Genomic DNA, 24,617 nt, shown 5'->3' with positions numbered 1-24,617 from the left:
CAAACACTAAATTAGACGTGGGACACTACATTCTTTACAAAACTTCACTCGAAATTCCCGCTCACCGAACGTCAATGTCATAATACAGTGCGCACAGCACACGTTACAGCAATTTCAGGAGGTTATTATTTCACACGCGATTTTTAATAATAATGGTCCGATAATGTCGGCAGATGTATACAGTTCGCATCCACCGCGGCGGAGGCCAGCTACATTATGAATCGAGTCGGCGTTCATACGGCAGAATGTATTCGTTTTCTACAAGACAACGTGCACTTTGACCGCTGTCGTGTGTCGCGAATAAACACACCTACTCCCGCGCCATCTAGTTTAGTTTCGACGAACCACTAGCGACGCACTGTTTTACCGACAGGGAAATCCATGGAAAATGGAAAATCAACATTGACACTGCTGAAAGTTTTCTTACATGTATCACGTTGTTTTTTATTTATACGGATTGAATAAGAACATTTTAATTGCGATTTTTTTTTAATTGTCGAATATTTAGCCCCGTCAACAATATGGATAGGAAAATGCCGCCAAAAGAACCGGTAAAAAAATCTCTAGCGCCGATTGTACGTCAACCAATAAGTGACTCAAGTCTTATTTTTTTACCCGATGGTGTTTTAGAAGGTATTGCAATACACTTATAATTATAATTTTGTTTTCCCTACTGCTAACATATTTTTAGAATTGACTTTTTTATTCTCACGCGCACAAAAGGTAATAAATAAAACTTAAATGTCAAGATGTCATTTCAGGGGATCTCAAAGCACCGGTCAGGAATAGGTACGGAATAAATGAGTATAAAGTTTTCATTTCGTTCGAACTGTGACATTGCATATATTGAAATAAAAAATAAAATCACACCAATTTGTAAAACGGAGCCAATTCGTATGTATTTATTTTATATTAAACTTAAGGAAAAATCGATATCAAGCAATACGAGAATGACATCAAACGGGCCCTGGCTTTATCACCTAGGTGTATGGGGAACGTGATAGCCTCATGGTGATAGCAAGTGGATAGCAATCCAATGCATCATACAAAATAATATTGTCTTTTAATATGTGAAGCAAATTAAATCAGGATCTCTTTTATCCAGATGGAAACCGCTTTTTTATAAATATGTATACAAAGTCGATTTTATTTAAATACTAGACGGGCCCGCAGCTCCGCTCGCGTAAATAAAATAAAGAATGTGTCAACCCTGCCAGGGTTCATAACGGTGATAGGGATTTCTTATTTGTACCCGTTATTTGGATAACTTAATACGCAAAACATCTGAAAAAAATTATGTGATTTGATAAAAGGCAAAATTATACTTTTTCATCTACGTAGTTAATTACATAAAACTCGTTTCAACATAAAATTATTATTTATTTTTATAAGCCTAATTGCAAAAACGTTCATTAGATTAATTTCCGCCTTAAGACGAATATGGACGTCCACCGCCCATAAATCGCCTTTTGGTACAAACGTACGTACTCCCGATTTCCCTTTCTGAATACTAACATTACTTACCACGGTTATGTGAATCCTGGCCTCCGAGAAAAGACAAAACAAAACACACCATGTTTCTCGGTCTTGCGATAGCTTTCGCCAGTCCCCATGGCCGAGGATAAGCAGATCTCGAGCAACTACGTCGTTCCAGCGGTAGGTACCTATGACGTCCAATTGGGCGTCTCCCATTTCGTTGTCCCAAGTACGCTCTCGTCACGGCACGATCCTCTCCCATTCTCTCTAAATGTCCGAGCCAATGTAAGCTTAGCCACTTTTGTCTCTCAGTATTCCGCCAGTATATCGGAACACATCCTTATTTCTATAGCAACAGAGTTATATTACGATATTTGGCCGACTGCTGACTGTACGTTTGCTTATTTTCACCAGGTCGTTTCGCTCAAAAATATCTGAACATCCACTTAAATTTTATCTACCTACATTATAACTTGCTATCAACTTTGTATTTTTGGCCCATCTCGGCAGCCCGGTCCCCGGACGAATTTGTTTGCCGAAGCTGTGAAAGTAAATCTGAATAACATAACTCAAAAAGAAATTTAAAACAACAAAATACAAATTACTATTGATATTGATAAGTCATTATCAGTCATTATATGGCATGTCACTCGTGTGACGTCCAGGCTCCGTTGTGTACTGGGTGATCAAATGAAACAACTGTTATCACTCGTGCACTCCGCCAGCTACCCACTCGCCATGACCTTCTCCACGGAGTGAAGCTAGCGGGTAGTTGCGTCGTACTGTTTATTGTGTAATCGTCACATCTCTCCCTTTTTATAATGATTTATTTATTTTACTTTATATATTTATCATGCAACAATAGTTCAGTTTATCGTATTATCTTATACTCGCTAGGTTAATTTATTTTTCCAATCTAGGTATACTACCACCGGTTCGGAAAGGTTAACCTCAGACCCGAGAAGAACCGGCGTAAGAAACTCGGCGAGGTGTGGATGTATTCATTTTACAACAGTTAAATAATAAATATTTTCCAACACTAGCAAGCCTTTAAATCTGTAAAACTATTATTTTACTTTTACAATTTCTTCTTAGGTGTCAGTCCCTCTCCTTCTCCTATTTGCAGTTTTGAGTTTTTTATTCAATTGCTTATAACTCAAAGATTTACTTTTCCTTTTGATGCTTACACATTTCCAGGTATTTTCATTAGCATACAATATAATATTTGCCTAATTAATACCTATTTCATGATTTAGGTACAATAACATTGTAAGCTTGCCAAGCGTCTTGGACATTAGTTACTTATTGGCAATAACTGATTGACTCTGTTTTACTAGTCTTGTATGATGTTAATATATATAATGCAATTTAAAATAGTTGAAGATAATCCAAGGTCAAATAAAGTAGGAATGTTACATTCGTTGTAGAGGTACCACGTCAAGTATGATTAGTTTTACTTATGAATAGGTTAAGCAAACAATAATCTATATAAATAGATTTATATATTATTAATTTGTTAGGTACCTACTAAGATTTACCTGCCTATTTGACCATTATTATTATTAATTGCATTGCATACATATCTAATTATCGTTCTTTAATTATAATACTTGAATAATATAATCTTGACATCAATTAATCCAAATATTTATTTTATTAATTTTATTGCTCAAAAAGTAACACAGCAAATATAATATCGAATGTAATATTATTCTAGCAACTTACTTATGCGAAGAATCATAATTACAATTTATGTTATGAAAATAACGTAGGTAACACTTTACTAATTGAAAGCTGATTTTTCAATTGAATTGTGACCAGTAAGTATTGTATTATTATTTCCACAATAATTACTGGCAGACTGTCACATAAATATTATTATTTGTACTTGTACACTTTTTCTTCGGTTTATTTCAATTACTTGCAACATATTTTATAAACCTGAAACATAGGTATACACCTTGTATGTCTGCTTCCTATATCCTGCCATTGGTAAGTATGTCATTTAATTTCAATAAACATCTTCCAACGAACCAATGGAATTCCATTATTCTAACCATGATCCCATGAAATACTGAGTACACCAGAGTACAGTTCGAATGTTTAGGTCCTTTACCATTTTATCGTTACGTTTAACATTTCTAAATGATAAGACCTAGGTTTTTGGTCTTTTGAGTCTTAGTGCTCAATTAGTACAATAAATGTGTACTCTTGGGTAGATCAATGAAGTGGTTCAAGCTACAACTTTAATCTACTAGTTTTTCTTAATTAGTTAGCCTCAACAAATTAAACATCAGGCAAACTGTCATTGAGAGCGATCAAAATCACGGTTAATTCGAATACTTATTGTTTTTATTTTATAATGTGTAGGTACGTACACACAGTATTTAGTTATTTGTTTCTGTTTTGATTTAATGTATCGGTGCTGAGACTATGTATAATTTCTAATGTATGTATTGTCTCAACCGCATACCTAAGCGTTTTGGCATCCTTAATTATTGTAAGTTTATGCATGTGACTGAAATAAGGAAATATATTTTCCGGTAAAGTGCCTTTTTTAATTACACTTAATTATAATTAGTCATCACATCACACACATCACTCATCTTCATCTGAGTAGGTGTACCTACTACCTAGGTAGTTAAAAAGGAACTTCGTCATCTACACTGTTAACCGACAAAAGTCGTATGTCTATTTACAAGACATTAGGTTAACTGCTGGTCACTAGAGTTTTTTCTGTTAGTACCTTAGTCATGGTTGCCTTGGGTATAGTTTCGTAGTTTAGTTAAGTAAGCAGTGCTTCCTCACCGTGTAAGGCTCCCCGCATCGCCACTTCAGTTTTTACAGCATTGACTTTAGGTACTGCATGACATGATGTATTATGACAGGCCCAGCGTCTATTTACGTACCTGTTGTACTTGGGTTTGTAATTGAGCTTTGCCCTGATTATTATTCTACAGAATCATGTATTCCGGCTCTAAAATAGATTGGAATTGGGATTTATTATATGAAATCTGGGTCATATACGATTTTGAAGAATTGTATATCCTCATCTATTTATAGGTTTTATTTGGGCAGTTTAGGCATGCCTCTGTGTTCCACAATTTCCACGGCTACTTACGCAGAATGCATTATTACTCTTATCCTGGTCACCTGCTTGTTTCTCTTAAACTATAATTTAACCTGTCTTCTAACTGTTCCAACAGGATTGCTACAACAATCTTTAACCGGAATACCGTCTAAGTAGTCGTATAATATATTTAAGCTGATACATTAAGTTCTTACCCATACGAACATCTGCAAAATGCAGTAAATTTATGATACGGGTATAGGTTAGAAGAAGGTTAAATTGTAATACTTTACAGGAAATGTTTTCCAACTGCCGTATTTTTTTTTTGTATAATTGAAATCTATCCTGAATCTACATTAGTAGATATGCCTATTCCCGAGGCCATCCATCTATACCTACGCCTTAAGTTAACTGGAACAGTAGGCAGAGGCACTAAACTGCTTATTATATAATTCCGAATTCAATAAATACATTACATAATAGGAGGTCACTCTATACTAACATAATGTCAGTTTATGACTATTTTGCCTCCCTATTAAGTTTTGGTGGGCCAAAGAATCCATCTAATGGTGGTATCTAGGACATTTTGGATGACCTAAAACAAGATACTATCGTTAGTACCAACCAACACTATATCGCGTCAGTTTACTTTTAAGTACTATGTTGTACTAATTTGGACGACCTATAACAAAAGGTCCTATCGTTAGTACCAACCACCACTATCGCGTCTACTAGACTAGTTACTAGGTACATTTGACTCTTTTGGTTTGTTAGTACCAGTCCAACATTCAACTTACTAATTATTCTCTGTTTGTATCGCAGGTAAGTGTTATGATTTCGCTTATCATTTCTTTTGTTTTGCTAGTACTAGTTGAACATTCAACCTACTACTTATTTATTTTGCTAGTACCAGTTGAAAGTTCCAACCTACTAATTATTTGTTTTGCTAGTACCAGTTGAAAATTCCAACCTACTAATTATTTGTTTTGCTAGTACCAGTTGAAAGTTCCAACCTACTAATTATTTGTTTTGCTAGCAACAGTTGAACAATCAACCTACTAATTATTTGTTTTGCTAGTACCAGTTGAACATTCAACCTACTACTTATTTATTTTGCTAGTACCAGTTGAACGTTTCAACCTACTAATTATTTGTTTTGCTAGTACCAGTTGAACGTTTCAACCTACTAATTATTTGTTTTGCTAGTACCGGTTGAAAGTTTCAACCTACTAACTATTTGTTTTGCTAGTACCAGTTGAAAGTGTCAACCTACTAATTATTTGTTTTGCTAGTACCGGTTGAAAGTTTCAACCTACTAATTATTTGTTTTGCTAGTACCGGTTGAAAGTTTCAACCTACTAATTATTTGTTTTGCTAGTACCGGTTGAAAGTTTCAACCTACTAATTATTTGTTTTGCTAGTACCAGTTGAAAGTTTCAACCTACTAATTATTTGTTTTGCTAGTACCAGTTGAACGTTTCAACCTACTAATTATTTGTTTTGCTAGTACCAGTTGAACGTTTCAACCTACTAATTATTTGTTTTGCTAGTACCAGTTGAACGTTTCAACCTACTAATTATTTGTTTTGCTAGTACCAGTTGAACATTTCAACCTACTAATTATTTGTTTTGCTAGTACCGGTTTAACATTTCAACCTACTAATTATTTATTTTGCTAGTACCGGTTGAAAGTTTCAACCTACTAATTATTTGTTTTGCTAGTACCGGTTGAAAGTTTCAACCCACTAACTATTTGTTTTGCTAGTACCAGTTGAAAGTTTCAACCTACTAATTATTTGTTTTGCTAGTACCAGTTGAACATTTCAACCCACTAATTATTTGTTTTGCTAGTACCGGTTGAAAGTTTCAACCTACCAATTATTTGTTTTGCTAGTACCGGTTGAAAGTTTCAACCTACTAATTATTTGTTTTGCTAGTACCTGTTGAAAGTTTCAACCTACTAATTATTTGCTTTGCTAGTACCGGTTGAAAGTTTCAACCTACTAATTATTTGTTTTGCTAGTACCGGTTGAAAGTTTCAACCCACTAATTATTTGTTTTGCTAGTACCGGTTGAAAGTTTCAACCTACTAATTATCTGTTTTGCTAGTACCGGTTGAAAGTTGCAACCTACTAATTATTTGTTTTGCTAGTACCAGTTGAACATTTCAACCTACTAATTATTTGTTTTGCTAGTACCGGTTGAAAGTTTCAACCTACTAATTATTTGTTTTGCTAGTACCGGTTGAAAGCTTCAACCTACTAACTATTTGTTTTGCTAGTACCAGTTGAACGTTTCAACCTACTAATTATTACTTATACCAACTGCAGCATAGATGTGATGTACAGTTTACTTCTTGCAATTTATTTTTCTTGTTAGTCCGACTCCGACTTACTAATCAATTCATTTGATGCTGAGTTTACGTGTCTACTCCTACAGTAAAACAATAACAAAGCCCTCGGCATTCATCAGTCTAAGTACGCTATCTATAGTTCTTGACTCACTTGACATCGTAACGGTCCTTGATAATTTAACTGGTCCGTTACCTGTTAGCATTGTTTATTATCATAAACAGCACATACCTATGTATATATGAATACATGTTAAATCGACACCAAGTTAACATCGATTCATACCCATATCGTGCTATAAATAGCATTTCAATTGATTATAACTGGTTATTTTAACCGAACAATATTTCTTTTAGGACATAAGGTCCATAAAATGTATACAACTATACCGACTTGATATGCAGGTTTCTCTATACGTTCCCTCATGTAAAAATATCTTAGTATTTAATTACACGACTAAATAGGTCGGTATATTTTAAGTATGAACGGTAAATACACAACTCATAATAATCATGATTTCCGCGAAGGTAGTTTGATTATTTACCCTTTATATCATATGAATTCTAATATACGATTTTGAGTCAGAAAATAAACCATGTACCATCTGTATTTGTAACACGCAAACCATTAGCATATTCGTTTCTGTCATTTCATGGAAAAATTCATGGCTAATACGTCGGTGCCACATCATAGGAATAATGTAACATGAGTACATTATTTTTTGTAGTGACCCCAATTATTGATCTATCTTGCATTGATTACACTTTTGGATTTACATTTGGTAACCAGGCTCACGCACAGTAGCCATTGTCAAAGAGTTAGTGTAATAAGCACGCGTATATTTCTTCTTTGCTTAGTAAACATTCCTCCCGAGCTACGTATCATCTATTATTTACTCAATAATAGTTGTAAAGTTAACCACTGTTCTTATGTAAACAGTCGACAAAATCAACTGTGCATATACATAATTGTTTTTATTAACATTGATTGTAAACAAAACTATAAAATTAGGTATAGGTACTAGATCTACGTTTTTACAGTAATATTTAAATTCTGCATTAGTTTCTTTAATACTCCTCTTACGTGAGTTTGGAATTTCATAACCTACTTACGTAAGTACCGCCTAACAAAATCGTTGCAGTTTTAATATTTTCGTATTATGTACAACCGTACGTCAATCGTTACACAGAATATCACCTCGCCCAAAATTTTGTATTACCTGAATACAATCGGCAGCTCGGGAGGAAATGGACAAATACGGTAGCTATTAGGTTAGGATTTCCATACCTTAGATTTGTTTTTTTTTTATTCCGCCACCGTTACCTTTCCTTTCCGTAATTTTTTGTAATATTTTACCCTCGTCGCCATCTGTGACGTCCAGGCTCCGTTGTGTACTGGGTGATCAAATGAAACAACTGTTATCACTCGTGCACTCCGCCAGCTACCCACTCGCCATGACCTTCTCCACGGAGTGAAGCTAGCGGGTAGTTGCGTCGTACTGTTTATTGTGTAATCGTCACAACTCGTATGGGCATAAACTAAGGTAAAAGATTGAGGTTGACAGCACTTTTTATTTTACTTCGAGTAAAAAAGGCCGAAATCACTGCATACCAACATAACAAACATAATTTTGGTTATTTGAAGTTCGAAGCGAAACCAACCGAGAGTTTCCGAAAATAGCCGATCGGAAGCGATAGTTTTTAAGCTCTAGTTCTATTCCCATATGTAGATAATTGATTTGAACAGGTTTTTCTTATCATACGTGCGTCGTATTCGAGAAACGTGTCAAAAACTTTTTTAGAAATTTGTAAGGCGCCATCTCGCTTCTTCCCTCGTTTTTTATCTCGTTCTGGTTTTTCAATTTTATATATATGATGATGATGATGATGATGATACCGTAATAGAGTTTCGTATCTTCGATTGGATTTTGACACTTTTCCTAAAAAATCTCTCAAATTTGAAAGCATTTTAATCCGTTAAGACGAAAAAAATTTTTTTAGTACTCCCAACTATCAGTATAGACCACTAAAACTTAGAATTTCATTGGTTAAGTTGGTCATAAATGGCCCCAAAGGCAATAAGCGATGTTTGGGTATTTTTCCCAATCTTCGCCTATGGCATGCCTTGCCGCTAATACTTACTTTTCTGTGACTTACACATGTTAAGTCGTATCTCCTTGGAATGTACTAATATACTATGAACCTTAACTACACCAGACTAGGCATATTTTTAAAAAACGGGGTAGTAGGCGAAGTTTGGTAACAGTCTGAAGTTGTTTTCATACATTTTCTATAATGAAACTAGGGCTGCCAAAAATTAACCAACATGCCAAATAAAGGGGAGTAATGGTTTATAATTTTATTTTATTTTTATTTTTAACGAAATTGTATAATTGTTGCAAAATTATTGTTATTATCGTAATTGACAGCAAATCAACCTTATTTACATAAAGTGAGACATAAAAATACCTATTTGGTACCTACTCAACATCGGTAAGAGTAGAAATAAACATTTGCATGTATAGCGTAAACTAAAATAACCAAACATAAGATAATATTTAAATTTGGAAACAAGTAATGTCATCCACCAATGAATGTGGTACATAAAATTTGTCAACCCTAGGGGTAGGCGAAATTTGGCAACAAGATGGACGCAAAGTACCCTCGCCAATGTTTTATCCAATTAAGTATGACTTCTAAACGTAAGCTAGCCGTTAAATAATAGTTTCATATGAAAAAAAAGAAAAAAAAAGAAATAGTTATAGGATATAATCATGTAAAAAGTTTATCATTACCGGGTCCAAATCACCGTTTAAAACTGAAGTTAAAACACTGGTTCAAAAAAACGTGTGGTCGGTGTCACGAAAAAACCTCACTAAAGGTCAACTGTGTGAAGTTAGCCGCAGATTGTTCGAAGAATGTTGACACCCGTGAAAAATACTTTGTATTTAGCAGTTTTATGTAAGGCTTACATAAGAAATATTTTGTTAATGGCAACTTATGTCAAACTAGGCGAAAATAGGTAGCGCAGGCAAAGATACGAAACTCTACGGTATGCTTTTTGTTAACAGTAACACTTTTGATTACGTTATTTTGGGAATAAAAAAGTATATTTTATCGGCCTCCATGGCCGCCCTCCGGAGACGCCCTTGCGTAGATTTATGCATAGATAAAATTTAGATCTAATTTTATAAAACAGTCGTAATAAACTTCAGAATAGTAATAAAAGTTCTTTAATGTAATGGAATAAAGTATACTTACTTACATACTTATTCGATTTCAAATACCTTCCCCACTACCCACTTTTTTGGTCGTAACCCTAATTCTTCTTCCAAGGATTCCAAGAACGAATTGAAACGGGTATCGACTGGACACTCGAAGCACTAGCTCGAAGGTTTCATCGGTCAAAATGCCTAATTGAGGATATACCTACAGTACCCTTCAGTGAAGGCCTTCAGAACAGAATTCAGAAAAGTATCCTCAGCGGATTTCTAGACGAAAACTCACCTATTAGCCTTCAGGACCAATGGGAGATACTTTTACCCTTAACTCAATGGGATATAAGTAGAAGTAATGAAGAAGGGAAGGTTTGCTTCCGCAGTGTCAACTGTATCACCGATAATGTTGAGAAACTTATAAAGAGAGCAGTGAAAGCTGGAGATCGTGCCCTTTTGAGGAAAGACTTAAAGGAGGTTCCGATGCTGAGAATTTTAGACTCAGAGGTAACTAGACCTATTAGTAAGCTTAAATTTTATCACGTTAGTGGCAAATAAGCATATAACCTGCCGGACGCTTTTACCTCCAAGGACACTCGTAAAAAACCGGGCAAGTGCAAGTCGGACTCGCGCACAAAGGGTTCCGTACCATAATGCAAAAAACGGCAAAAAAACGGTCACCCATCCAAGTACTGACCCCGCCCGACGTTGCTTAACTTCGCTCAAAAATCACGTTTGTTGTATGGGAGCCCCACTTAAATCTTTATTTTATTCTGTTTTTAGTATTTGTTGTTATAGCGGCAACAGAAATATATCATCTGTGAAAATTTCAACTGTCTAACTATCATGGTTCGTGAGATACAGCCTATATGTAGCGTTTGTAAAGTTTTGTGATACAATAAATTGTAGACTTGTCGATACAATTTACATATTTGTATGAATTTTCCACTACAAATTTGTTACTTGTATATTTTGTGGTACGCACATTTGTATTATTACAAATTTGTAACTTGACACTTGTAAAATTGTAATTGTAAGTTTTGTGGGATAGGCCACTGGTGGCAGACGGACGGACGGACGGACAGCGGAGTCTTAGTAATAGGGTCCCGTTTTACTCTTTGGGTACGGAACCCTAAAAAAAGAAAACCATGCCCTACTCCTGCGATTTAATTTTGTCAGAGATAGTCTTACCGTCGGTTGTACTTGTATAGGTATCTAAAATCTTAAAGTAATAATACTAATAATCAATCCATCGAATAGGTAACTACGTTAAACAAATGACTATTTATTTTTATAGATAACCAACTTAGACAGCAGCCTCACCGAATTCACCAAACTGGTAACATTGAATCTGTGCGGCAATTACATTGGTGACATCGACACCGCCTTCCTACCTCCAGGGCTGAAACTACTAGAGCTCCAAGCTAATCGGATATCGAGAACTGAAACGTTCGCGGAACACCTGCCGCCGACCTTGCTGTATTTGGGCTTGGCTAAGAATTTATTGACAAACGGTAATCCAATTAGATAAATATGGTAGTCATTGCTAACACACATAGCAAAAAAACTTGAGTCTTCTTTTTACATCACCGTAATTGGTTACCAAAAATGATTGATATATGTTCTAAAGGCAGTTTCGATGTGATGAGGTGAAACAATTCTATGCTACATACCCTAAATTTAGTAATATCTAGACAAACATGAAGTAGTAGGTACCTATTCCAATGCTAGGTAGTAGGCTATTGTTTGAAGTAAGTAGGTATGTATATTTTTTCAGAAAGTCTTCAAGGATTACCAAGACTACCACGCGTTATCACAACTTTGGATTTGTCTGATAACGACATCTATAATCTTCAAACGGTACTAAATGGCCTGGGTTCGCTGCCGTATCTCAAGGCATTATCGCTTGCCGGCAACCCGTGTTCAGTAAGCTACCAAATTCACTTGCTTCGTAGTTAAAGTGTTTTCGGAAAGATGGCGCTGGTAGTCTTAAAATATACTATAATTTTCCTGTTATTTTGTCCGAGATTATGAAAAATATTAAAAACCATCAAGCAGAAGTACTTGGATTGTTATATTATATTCCAGCTTATGAGAGCGTGATAAATGGTGGAGTCACTAGCAAACTAAATAAGTATTTCGTCTTAGTTCTCAAATTGAGCAATACCTCCAAAGATTTAGGCGCACACAGATTCTGGGGGACCAACGGAATACCATTATGCTCATTTTATTGGTCTGATCGCTAACTAAAAGAAAAAAATCTGTATCACATCTTTCCAGGTATGTATGGGCTACAGCTCCATAATTTCCATGAGACTACCGCAACTACAATGGCTAGACTCTCGAGAGATCCTACCCACGGATAGACCCGACGAAGATTTCTGGGACCCACACCCTGATGACTACCGGTCCAATTACTTCAACTTTACTATACTGAGAATCATGTCTATACCTCAGCCACCAAAACCTGATAAGGTATAATAAAAAAACGCTAAAAAAGTAGAACTGTACCCTTAGCCTTATTACCAGTGATCGGGGATTTCTATGCGACTTGGGGTGAATGACCTCAATCATTATGCTAGTATGGATATGCCGCGGGATTCCGGGATTCGTGTGCGATATAGGAGAGTGTTTTGGCATATTACTGTTAATCAATTAATCATGTATTGCGTTTATTATTATTAATAATTGAAAATTTGATTACATATCAATTGAATATATCAATAAAACCACTAAGCTCGCGTTACCTTATCAGTTTTGCATTGCCTTTCAACGACCGACCCATGTTGCAGGTAGTAAACGCGTAAAAATAAATGTCAGTAGAACGATACATTGGTTACGCGTTGGTTTACTTTTAATAAAAAACGCACTGCAGCTGCTTTTTGCACTCATTATACAGTGAAACCTGGATAAGTGAGACTTCAAGGGACGAGCAGATTTGTCTCACTTAAAGAGGTATTCCACTTACCCAGGCTCTCAGTTAGCCAGGTACAAATAAATGTCTGTCTCATTTACAGAGGGTTCCATTAATAGAGGTGAGAATAGAATATATTTCAGTTAGAGATGTGGTTAATAAGGTATTTTGTAATTATCTTTAAAAATAAATAAGGTAAAATAATCCTTGTCCCTAAATATTTTTAAGTCTGTTTAAATATTTCTTTGAATTTATTTTGAATGATTCTCTAAAGGATAGATGTATTAAAATTAAATTATATTTGATACGGACTTCATTGCGTCTTAGAAATGTATTAAATGAAAATTTGTTTATTCGTGTTACTTATCAAGATTCAGCTTTCATTTCGATAGTCTTAACTATATAAAGTAATAAATCAAACTTGAAGTCGTTTAGATACAATTAAGCAATAATAGACTAAGAGTTAGTGAGAATACGGAAATTGATCAATAAAGTCCAAGTTAGAGAGGTCATAGATTGACGTTATCTCAGATACAGAGGTCAATTCCTATAAAATTCTAAAAAACAATTAGGAAAATGTAATCTTATAAATATAATCTCAGTAAAAGAGGTAAAATACACTCTCTGTCTCAATTATAGAGGTAAATGTGACTGTAAAATCACAACAACTAATCCCAGTTATAGAGGTTCTTTTTATCTCACTAACAGAGGTAATTCAGTGCTAAAGTGTCGGGACCGCACCATGAGTCCCAGCTATAGAGGTTTCTCACTTATCCAGGTCCCACTTAACCAGGTTTCACTGTATTATTAAGTGCAAAAATACCACGTGTCTTAATGACAAACTACATCCCGACATAACTGTTAAAATAGAAATACGTACGTACACATGTACGGTTCTTTAAAAATGTTTTACTTAAATTATTATATGTACTTATAAGAATATTTTTGTATAACTTTTTTTGAATAACATTTTTTCTTTAAACCAACACTGTTTTTTTAGTCCTTTTTGTTTTATAAACGAATTACCAACACCGAAATAGCGTTAACTTTTCTAACAGTTTTGTTCCTATCGCGGGCCAAGCGGCGTATCCATATTACCATTTCGACTTGATGTCCCGCGGTGTGGCATAGAAATCCCCGATCACTGCTTATTACCCATCCCGTATCCCGTATTTTAAATGGGGACCTGTAACCTAAACCCAAACCAAAACTCATGGTGTTTAGCGACTGACATCATACTTTTCAGTACGTATCAATAGAATTAAGAATATTCTCTTTGCAGTAAGGTAGACTTAGAATCTAATATACTTACTAAGAAAAAGCCTGCTGTTATTTGAAAATATTTTATAAAATAATTTGATGTATTCCCTAGTTGTACGCAATATTATCGTATAGACTTAACGTTGTTCGATTAGGTACCAGTAGAGAGGTAGAGTCTTTACCATATTTAAGAGCCCATCAACGTGCACACTAGCACCACAGCTAAATAATCGTGATTATTTAAATTTAACGAAAGATATTGAAAAAAGGGGGCCGCTACGTACTGTACTGTGTTTTTAAATCTTTTGAATACATCAAACTAGTTTTTATGTTGCTGGTTTCGTCGATCTAGGAACTCAAAACAAAAGCGGCCGTTTTAACTTTGGATGCATAGATTGACGAATCCAGCAACATAAAAACTAGTTTGATGTATTCACAAGGTACTTAAATACACAGTACAGTACGTAGCGGCCCCCTTTTTTCAATATCTTTCGTTAAATTTAAATAATCACGATTATTTCGCTGTGGCGCTAGTGTGCACGTTGAGGGGCTCTTAAGATATAAAAAATGATATTGCTCATAGGGCGCTACGACGACGTTCCACGTGGAACTAGAGCTGCCCCTCTTGGACTCAAAGAGAAGGAATTTCCTGATGTTCAGACGCAACGAATCTTTGAGAGAGATGCTGCCGCAGCCTGAATACGATTCCGAAGTGTTATTGGGAGGAAAAACGCAGCCGTCATCGCTCGCGGAGCCCAGTAAAGCAGACTTAGGTATCGGCATAGAGAAATAAGTTTTTGGCAAACATTTCATTTTTGGTACAAGCTTTTATCGCTGACTGTACTTTTCTTACGACATACAACTAATACTCATCGACATAATTCTAAAAACCAGGTAAAGTACTACCCAACTAGCCTTCTCTCTTCTATACTCTAACATTTAATCTTTCACTTCTACCTATCTCTTTCACACTCCTTTCACTCTTGGCAGTGCCGCGGCCCTTCAGGCCGCAGCACTGACCCCACTCACACCATAAGCTGTTACTGGCCCCTGGCGAGGCCAAACAGTAAAAGCCATGAATAAAAAAAAAAAAACTACCCAACTAGCAAAACAGTCGTATAAGAATTGATTTACTCAGCCTGTAATCGTATAACAGCCGAGTTACGATTGTTGAAACACCAATATATCGTATAATAGCGGTTATCTCGACTATTTAGTGATTTTCGCTAATTAGTGCTATAATCACGTCGTATAAACGTTTATAGCACTATCTTTTAGCACTTTTATTCAACCTTTTAACAAATGCCGAGTTAACGCTACTAAATCACCTTTATTCAGCGTAATTGTTATATAACAATCATATAACAGCTATTGAATAGCTAATTGCCTGAATCATCATCATCATCATCATCATCATCATCATCATCATCAGCCTACTCTCGTCCACTGCTGGACATAGGCCTCTCCTATTGCACGCCATTGAGCACGATTTGCGGCAACTCTGATCCAGCTCTTGCCAGCCGCCTTGCGAAGGTCATCGCTCCATCTAGTCTGAGGGCGTCCTACGCTACGTTTGCCGATGCACGGTCTTCACTTGAGAACTCGTCTACCCCAACGGTTATCGGTTCTACGGCTAATATGACTGGCCCACTGCCACTTCAGCTTGCTAATCCGGTGGGCTATGTCGACGACTTTAGTTCGATCCCTCAGAGAGACTCCGAGCATAACCCTTTCCATAGCTCGCTGAGCGACTTTGAATTTATGGACCAGTCCTACCGTGAGTGTCCACGTTTCGGCTCCGTATGTCATCACGGGTAGGACGCACTGATTGAAGACTTTTGTCTTCAGACTCTGTGGGATTGACGACGTGAAGACTCGACGCAGCTTCCCATATGCTGCCCAGCCCAGCTGTATCCTTCTATTCGACTCTTTCTCGAAGTTGTTCCTTCCTAACTGCAGTATTTGCCCGAGGTAGACGTATTCCTGAACAACCTCGAGAACAGCCCCTTGTACTGCAATAGGTCCCGGAGCAACACGTTCGTTGAACATAACTTTCGTTTTGTCCAAGTTAATCCGGAGACCTATGCGTTGAGAAGAATCAGCTAGACCGGTCAGCATATGCTCTAGATCCTGCAACGTCTCAGCCATGATGACGATGTCGTCCGCAAATCGCAAGTATGAGATGTATTCGCCATTAATGTTAATACCATGTTCCTTCCAGTCGAGCGTTTTAAACATATCCTCCAATGCATTTGTGAACAATTTGGCGGAAATCACATACCCTTGTCTCACACCACGATGCATGGGGATAGGCTTAATCTGCTGGTTTTGGACTTGGACGGCCATTGGTAGCTGCGTTGTACAGACATCTCAACACTTGGATATATCGCCAGTCGACTTGGCATCGCTGCAGGGAATCCAGAACAGCCCAGACTTCAATGGAGTCATAGGCTTTCTCATAGTTCACAAATGCTAAGCACAGGAGCCGATTATACTCTTCAATCTTCTGTATAATCTGCCGCACTGTGAAGATGTGGTCTATGGTGCCGTATCCTCCTCGAAATCCGGCCTGCTCCGGTGGCTGAAATTCGTCGAGTCTTCGTGCTAGGCGGTTCGTGATGACCCTCGAAAACAGCTTGTAGATGTGGCTTAGGAGCGAAATGGGTCGGTAGTTCTTCAATAGGGCCTTATTTCCCTTTTTGGAGAACAGCACGACAACACTCCTACTCCACACCTCTGGAGTTCTCCCATCGAAGAGAACGGCGTTAAAGATGTTCTGGAGCTCCTTCTGTGCAGGTTTGCCTCCCGCTTTCAGAAGCTCAGTTGTAACGCCGTCCTCGCCTGGGGCTCTTCCATTTTTAAGCTGCCTGAACATCAAATAATTGAAATATAATCGCTTACCTGAGATCGTTTTTAGCACATATTAGTTGAATAATAGTTATTTGTACAACAAGAGATCAAAGTTTGATATTTCTTCGAGTGCTTATTTTGAGTCCCGTGCAAGCGAAAGATTCTATAATAGATTCACGAGCGTAGCGAGTGAATCTAATTTAGAATCTTGAGCGTAGTAAGGGATTCAAAAGCGCACGAGATGTAAATAAGTTTGATCTCGTGTAGTACACAAAATTTTTCACCCTAAGCAGTGAGAACATACCTAGAGGGACAGAGAAAATAGAACCCAAGTATATCGAACTTGTATTAGACCCCGCATGTTGAAATGACATTTGACTATAAAGGTCACTTGAATGTCATTTTGTCTCACTCAGTGAGCAAAATCGCATTTTGCTCACTGTTTTTAAGAAGCAAAGTACCCTTGTTTGAGCTGCTGAGGTGAAAAAGAATTTACTGCACTCTTATACATTAAAAATGCCGAGTAAAAGCAATTCGGCTACTTTTACGAAACATTCTTGCTGAGAAAAAGCAATACGGCTGCTTTTATAGAACACTTTCACTGAGTAATAGTTGCTAATGTTTATAGAACAAATAATCGAATAAAAGCACTATCGTTGCTATTAAAACACTAGAAGCACTTTTATCCACTTTTACTCAACTCTTACAGCATCGATTTGCTTCTTATACAGCACTTACTCTATTTTTATAACACTTTTAGTCTGTATAAGTGCGCCTTTTTCGCGTTGAGTAAACGTTTACAAGACTTTTATTCGAGTGTTTATAGCACCAAAAAGCGAAAATAAAAACGTGCTCTCAACTTTTATAGCACATAGATTTGCTAGTTGGGTATTTAGTGTATTTTTTTCAAAATTTTAGGCTCAGGGGGCCGATTTTTGAAATTCGATCGCTCGATTTCGTCACTCGAAAATCGGTGGAAAACGGCGAAATGCTAATTTTTGAAATACGAGGGATCGAAATTTGGAATCTATTGGTATTGACGACTCGATTTCAATTCTATTAGTAGAATTTAAATGCCTAGTAGTGGAGATATTATTTAATGAAATACGCGAAATCGAGTAGTCGAAATTCAAAAATCGGCCCCCAGTAGTTTCAGAGATAAAGCGCGGGGGGGAATGGTCGGACAGACAGACAGACGCACGAGTGATCCTATAAGGAGTATAAGGGTTCCGTTTTTTCCTTTTGAGGTACGGAACCCTAAAAAGTACATAAAGTTCTCACTCCATATATCAGTTTTGGTACCAAGATTAGGGTGTTGCTTATTTCGTCGAAGTTAAAATTTTCTATTTGTCATGTGTCAGACGCTGGATGCGGGTCGCTTCCAACGGGTGCGTATGGAGGTCCACGGGGGAGGCCTATGTTCAGCAGTGGACGTCTTATGGCTGAGATGATGATGATGATGTCTCACCCGCTTAATTTATTATATTTGACTAAGAAACAAATGTGGATTTTTCCAGAATTTTCAATTACGTTTTAGGGGTTGCTACGAGGTTGCTACCGAATTTTGAAAATTTGAACCCTCCATACAAGATTAAGTTTTTTTTTTTTATGAGACCACAGGGTGTATTAATGTGCAGTTTAACATAAAATAATACCACTATTTTTTTAAAGCTTATTATGCGTGTTTTAGGCGTTCTAAATATTGATTCAGCAGTGCGCACTCCTAAAACAGGAATAATAATTATTTAAAAATATATATTAACTATACCTAGTATTGAATTACATATAAATAGCTTCCATATACTTTGACTCACTGTCTCACTAAAAAAAAATAAAAAAAAAATCATCATGTATGAAGGATCCAAATTTTCTAAATTCGGTAGCGACCCCTAAAACGAAATTAAAAATTCTGAAATAAATCCACATTTGTTTTTTAGTGAAAGAGAACAATTTAAGGGGGTGAGACATAGACAATTTCAATTTCGACGAAATAAGCAACACCCTAACCAAGATTACTATTATTTTCGTAGTCGACATCTAGCATCGAGTAGCGGAATTATCAGTAGGTACTGCTACTTGTCAATAGATGTTGCGGCGACCGAAAAGTCTAATGCTCAACAATTTTCAGTTAATGTTATAACCGGATTAACCGGAACTCTATATTCAACTCGTTCTGCTTTTAATATTAGTTGTAAATTGTTGATCATTACAATTTTCGAGAGTCGCCACACGAGAGAGCGGAATTATCAGTATACCGCTACTCGATGCTAGATGTCGACTACGAAAATAATAGTCGTTTTGGTACCAAAACGGATGTACGGAGTGAGCACTCTATTCTTACTATATTTTTCTATCGTATCCATATTATAATACATTTCCTATTAAAACAAATGTAATTATGTATTATAAATTAAAACACTGCGTAAATTTAATTAAAAATGGATTAGTTTCAAAATAATATACCGCAACAAATAGAATTTGTCTAGTTATGCATAAAGTTTGATGTTTGTGTTGTGTAGGCTGCATCCTACACTATGCATTTAAGGGTTAAATGCAATTAGTAGTACAGCATTTATATAATGCAAAAATATCGACAGAACCTGAAACCAGTTCACATGAATCCGATATCTACGCCCGCCTGGTACCCAAGGAGTCCCGGGAAATCCTCAACTACACCGTCTTTGAGAGCAACAAAGTGCAGTGGAACAAGATGATGAATTTCCAAGAGCCGACCGTCAGGATCTTCTGTCCGGATCTAGTTGCTCTGAGAGACACCTTTCAGACTGTGGTCACTATAAGACTGGTGTATACATTGGTAAGTTATGTGCTACTGCTCGTTTTAGGTTCGACTAGAGCAGAATCTAGTCGTATAATAATTCGTTTCTTTCAAGCAATATTTTCCGATTGATATAAATGCATATTTCTCATCAGTTTTTGAACAATCAAGAGAGCCTTTACCAGCTGATGTAGTGAAAATATATTTATTTCAGGTAATGGGGAAACCAGGTAAACCAGAAAAGAGCCGGAAAAGCACTACAACGATCAAGCAATCGCCAGGCGAATCCCGTGTAGTCCTCGCCACCATACGCTGCGCCTTGAAGAACCCGGACTGGAGCCAGCGCTCCCAGCACTTTCATTGGGACGACTCGCTCGGCACCAATGATGCGATACATTGGGGCGACGGGGACCTTGCGGTAATATATAAAGATTAGCCTCTAAAGCCTGCATCATGAATCCAGAGTATTTCTCGCCACTATCCGCTGCGTTTTGAAGAACCCAGACTGGAGCCAGCCCTTTCAGCACTTTCGCTCGCTCGGTAACAATGACGCGAAACATTGGGGCGATGGGGACTTTCCGATAATATTCTAAAATATAAATTAGCACACCCTTGTTCTTGTTCCTGCTTATGAGGATTATTTGGCGAATCGCATCGCGCTCAACAATAGTACAAATAATCATACTTATAAATTAAAAAATATAGCTTGACGCGTTTGCTGACAGTACGATAGGCGGGCTGTTTGTGGACTTAACAACACTTAACTGCAGTACTGTCACCCTGTCAGCGAAAGTGTTAAGATACCTTTATTACTTTTTTCTTTCTTTGAATTTCATAATTTCCTTAATTATTAGTTTATTAGATTAGTTTCTTCTTAACCTTTTGCTTACAAATTGAAAACTCGGCTGCCACGTCACAGGCATAGCCTAGTGTGTATTGTCAACAAGGTTATTTCAAATAAATATTAAGCTTATTCATATATGATTCTTACTTCAAAGATTTTGATTGAGAAATTCAATAAGCACTTTTCATATTCAGATTCTCCAGTATTCCAACGCTCCGACAAAATCCGTTAAAGGAAAACCAGAAGCAGACCTGTCCAAGCAACCGATTCCTGATAATCTGACGTGCCAGTTCAGCTTCGGAATTGATGCCATCCGGTTCTAAAAAACAAGGAAGCAAACCTTATAAAATAAACCGTTGTCAATTCAATTTGTATATCCTTTATTAGGACCTACCAGTACCCAACAACTCATTATCCTATTGACTTGAATACGATTTGTAATCTCTCTTGACTCAGTGTCGCGAGGACCCCTATCGTTTGCGTTGGGACGTGACTGGTCAGTTGCTAAAAAAAGAATCTGGGTTAGTAAACAAAAAATATCAAAGCAGTGCAAATATTGTTATCAGTGTTTTCAACAATCTTACGAGAACAAATGACGGGGGCGCCTCGTGAACGCTGGGGCAGCCAGATCGAGTATTTGTTATCATGTTTAGGGTACGCGGTTGGCATTGGGAACGTCTGGAGATTTCCTTATCTATGCTATAGGAATGGTGGAGGTAAATATTTACCGCTAAATCAGCAGATCAACGCTGATCATTCCTCGATTAAGGATTTATGAATAAGACTGTATATCAATACCTACATATCATAGGTATCAACCTGTGCTAAAAAACATATTGCAAGTGGGATTTCTCCTCAACTATCGATAAACACTTATTGCCTGAATTCAAAGGATCCTAGACATGTGGTTATGAAGCAAACTTAGAGGAAAAATATCCTCATTATTGATAATTAACATCAGCATTTTAGTATGATTTATTGATTTATATCGGTCCCTATTTTAATCAAAATGAGGTAAGTACATTAAAGCTATACAATAAGTCAGAATTTAGAATTAAAGTCGGTCGGTCTTACTTCTAGCCAGCTTCTAGCTGAGAACGCCTCGTACTAAATGAAATTATGTGACGATACAGGGCTAAGTAGATACCTTACTTGGCTGGCGCGATGACCCAAAATGAGTCATGGCCTCCAACACAAGATCACGCCACCTTCCTCGGTCCTGAGCGGTATCACGCCAGCTCTTGCTGACGCCGAGCTCACGGAGATCTGCCTCCACTCTATCTGCCCAACGATATTTAGGATGACCAACAGGACGGCGTCCAGTTGGTGGTTGGTTGTGAAATTTTGGAATGTTGTTGTTGGTAACTCGACTGTACATCAGTACATGTTATTTTAAATAAAATGCTGTTAAACTAAAACGACATATGCGTCATATCATAGCTTCTATTGTCATTATTTGCAGGCGCATTCCTCGTGCCATATTTCCTCACCCTGTTCGTTTGCGGGATTCCGCTGGTTTACCTGGAAACGACACTCGGACAGTTCGCCAGTGCAGGATGCATTTCCGTATTCAACATGAACCCTTTGCTCAAAGGTAATATAAAAAGAATTTCTAAGAAGTACTTGTTTAATTACAAAAAAAATACAATTGACTTGCTGTTCGCTTGGATTTTTAAACTTAATCCTATTATATATAAAACGTTAAAACGGTTCACCTTTCAGTCCTTTTAAAAAATATGTATTTGTGTGTATTTGTGGCATTGTAGCTCTTGAACAGTCATAGCTATGTGAACATATATATGTATTATTTAATTAATGCTTTGTATTTTAATGTTTTTTTTCCCTGATAAGTAAATCTCTTCCTGTAATAAGTAGGTAGAAGATATATGTAATATCTCATATAAGTGTGACATAAAATAGTAGAAATTAAATAAAATGGAACTAAAAAAAAACATACTAAATTGTTGCCATGTTTAAGCATTTTACGACAAAAATGTGACAGTTACGTAGGAAGTGGCGCCCTCAATAATTTTCTACAATTTCGTGTCAGTGTAAATTTATTTACAGGGGCCGGATATGCTGTTGTAGTTCTAAACGTGATAGCCATAGTTTATTTCTCCACCATTCTGGCATACCCGATCCTGTTCATCTACCATTCGTTCACCTCGCCGCTGCCGTGGCAGCACTGCGGGAATCCCTGGAACACTGACAAATGTGTTGAGGTAAATGTAACGTCCACTGTTATCGTGAGGGGGCTTGCTCAGTAAAACACAAGGTTTAGTTCCGTTCACGTGCGATACGTCCACCGTCTGCGCGACCTACCCTCAGTCTGACGCGACAGCGGGCGCTTCGCCGTGTACATTTATTTATGTATACATTACATCTCTTCCTTTTTATAATGATTTATTTATTTTACTTTATGTGTTGGCCATGCAACAATAGTTCAGTTTTGTTTATATTATAAGTGCTAGGTTAATTTATTGTTTAAATCTTACATACTACTACCGGTTCGGAAATGTTAACCTCAGACCCGAGAAGAACCGGCGTAAGAAACTCGGCGAGGGGTGGATCTATTCATTTATAATAGTTAAAACAATAAACATTTTCCAACACTATCAAACTTTGGAATGTGTACAACTATTCCTAGCATCTATCTCAGTTGCTTAACGGTTAACTGGAAGAGATCCCTTGAAGGAACAAGCTCGACCTTGTATACATTTATTATAATTCTCTCTTCGTTACGTACTTGCTTTGTGCAATAAAGTTTTTACTCTCTCTTCCTCTTTCTTCCTCAGCGAGCATGCGTCCACTGTTGGCCATACGCCTCTCCAAATCTCCTCCAAGCAGCCCGATTTGCTACTTCTCTCCTCCAGAGTGGGCGTGCAATCTTTTTAATATCATCCTCTAATCTTGTTGGAGGTCTGTGATCTGGTCTTTTTGAACGAGGCCTCCACGCTAGGACACGCTTGCTCCATCTCCTATCATCTTTACGACATATGTGCCCGGCCCGGGCCCATTTTAGAGTAGCAATCCGTCGGCCGATGTCTACTACTTTGGTCCGTCGCCGGATCTCCTCGTTTCGGATTCTATCGCAGAGAGATAAACTGCCGTATTCGAACTTCAAGATATTCACAAGAGACGACACGTACTAGATCCATTCTAGATACGTTATAGTTTAGATATCAACTAGTTCTCTTTTGCAGCGCAATTCGGGCAACCAATGTTGCTGTTACGTTAGATAGCGTAAGATATCTATTAGATGTGAATTGGATCTCCAACTCATATCCTGAGGAAATCGTTCAAGAGAAGATCTCTAGAATCGCGCAAATGTCATATTTGACAGGTTAGATCTTAAACATATCGTTATCGTATCTTGGTGATGTCTAAAAGATATCTAATAGATGTCTATTTCAAAATCCGAATCGAGCCCATACCGAGCATACTGCGTTGGTGCGTTCCATCGCTCTTTGTGCAACTTTGAGCCTCTTTATTCCGCACATCGTTAGTGTTTTACTACTATTTTTTTTTTTACAATTTGTTAGGTTCCTCTCCATTACCGTTTTCGCGGTTTTGAATCAGTTTCCTTTTATTCTAATTGTTAATAGAGTCTGGCTACTGAAATTTTACACAAATGTTTGAAATGAAATGTAGTATAAATAAGACCTAGCTCGATAATACCGTAATATTAATCCATCACCAAAAAAATACATAAGTACTATGCCAAATATGCTAAATGCTAAGTATCAAAATATTTATAGAGCACCAACCTCCGAATTTGTTTACATTTGTTCAGGAGTTGTAAACATTGCAGTTTTTCGTTATACAACGCTACACCTCGACTTCGCACATTGTCGTAATTATT

The 24,617-nt window shown here is 37.0% G+C and overlaps 2 protein-coding genes across 2 annotated transcripts in view; both read left to right on the top strand.

The window, feature by feature from the left end:
• The first annotated feature begins 498 nt into the window (after window positions 1-498).
• Window positions 499-21,123, top strand: LOC134790929 (uncharacterized). Its single transcript, XM_063761942.1, has 9 exons — window positions 499-633; window positions 10,233-10,618; window positions 11,409-11,625; window positions 11,889-12,037; window positions 12,392-12,586; window positions 14,869-15,058; window positions 19,733-19,950; window positions 20,126-20,329; window positions 20,950-21,123. The coding sequence occupies exons 1-9, from the start codon at window positions 522-524 to the stop codon at window positions 21,076-21,078; spliced, it is 1,800 nt and encodes a 599-aa protein (XP_063618012.1). The 5' UTR covers window positions 499-521; the 3' UTR covers window positions 21,079-21,123.
• Window positions 21,124-21,258: 135 nt separating this feature from the next.
• Window positions 21,259-24,617, top strand: part of LOC134790936 (sodium- and chloride-dependent glycine transporter 1-like) — a 28,045-nt gene continuing 24,686 nt past the window's right edge. Inside the window, exons 1-3 of the mRNA XM_063761949.1 lie at window positions 21,259-21,471; window positions 22,218-22,349; window positions 22,823-22,977. Coding sequence (XP_063618019.1) covers window positions 21,348-21,471; window positions 22,218-22,349; window positions 22,823-22,977 — 411 coding nt within the window. The 5' untranslated portion in view covers window positions 21,259-21,347. The remainder of the gene's footprint in view (window positions 21,472-22,217; window positions 22,350-22,822; window positions 22,978-24,617) is intronic.

The sequence above is a fragment of the Cydia splendana genome, chromosome 5, assembly GCF_910591565.1.
Source record: "Cydia splendana chromosome 5, ilCydSple1.2, whole genome shotgun sequence".
In the NCBI taxonomy this organism is placed as follows: Eukaryota; Metazoa; Arthropoda; class Insecta; order Lepidoptera; family Tortricidae; genus Cydia; species Cydia splendana.
Note: the sequence above shows the minus strand (reverse complement) of the source record. Positions and strands in the feature narration are given on the sequence as shown.

Bases quoted from the DNA above. Each gene is read 5' to 3' on its own strand.
- LOC134790929 (XM_063761942.1), top strand. From the start codon at position 522: ATGGATAGGAAAATGCCGCCAAAAGAACCGGTAAAAAAATCTCTAGCG. The intron at 12,038-12,391 runs GTAAGCTACCAA...ACATCTTTCCAG, and splicing joins TTGCCGGCAACCCGTGTTCA to GTATGTATGGGCTACAGCTC. The intron at 19,951-20,125 runs GTAAGTTATGTG...TATTTATTTCAG, and splicing joins TAAGACTGGTGTATACATTG to GTAATGGGGAAACCAGGTAA.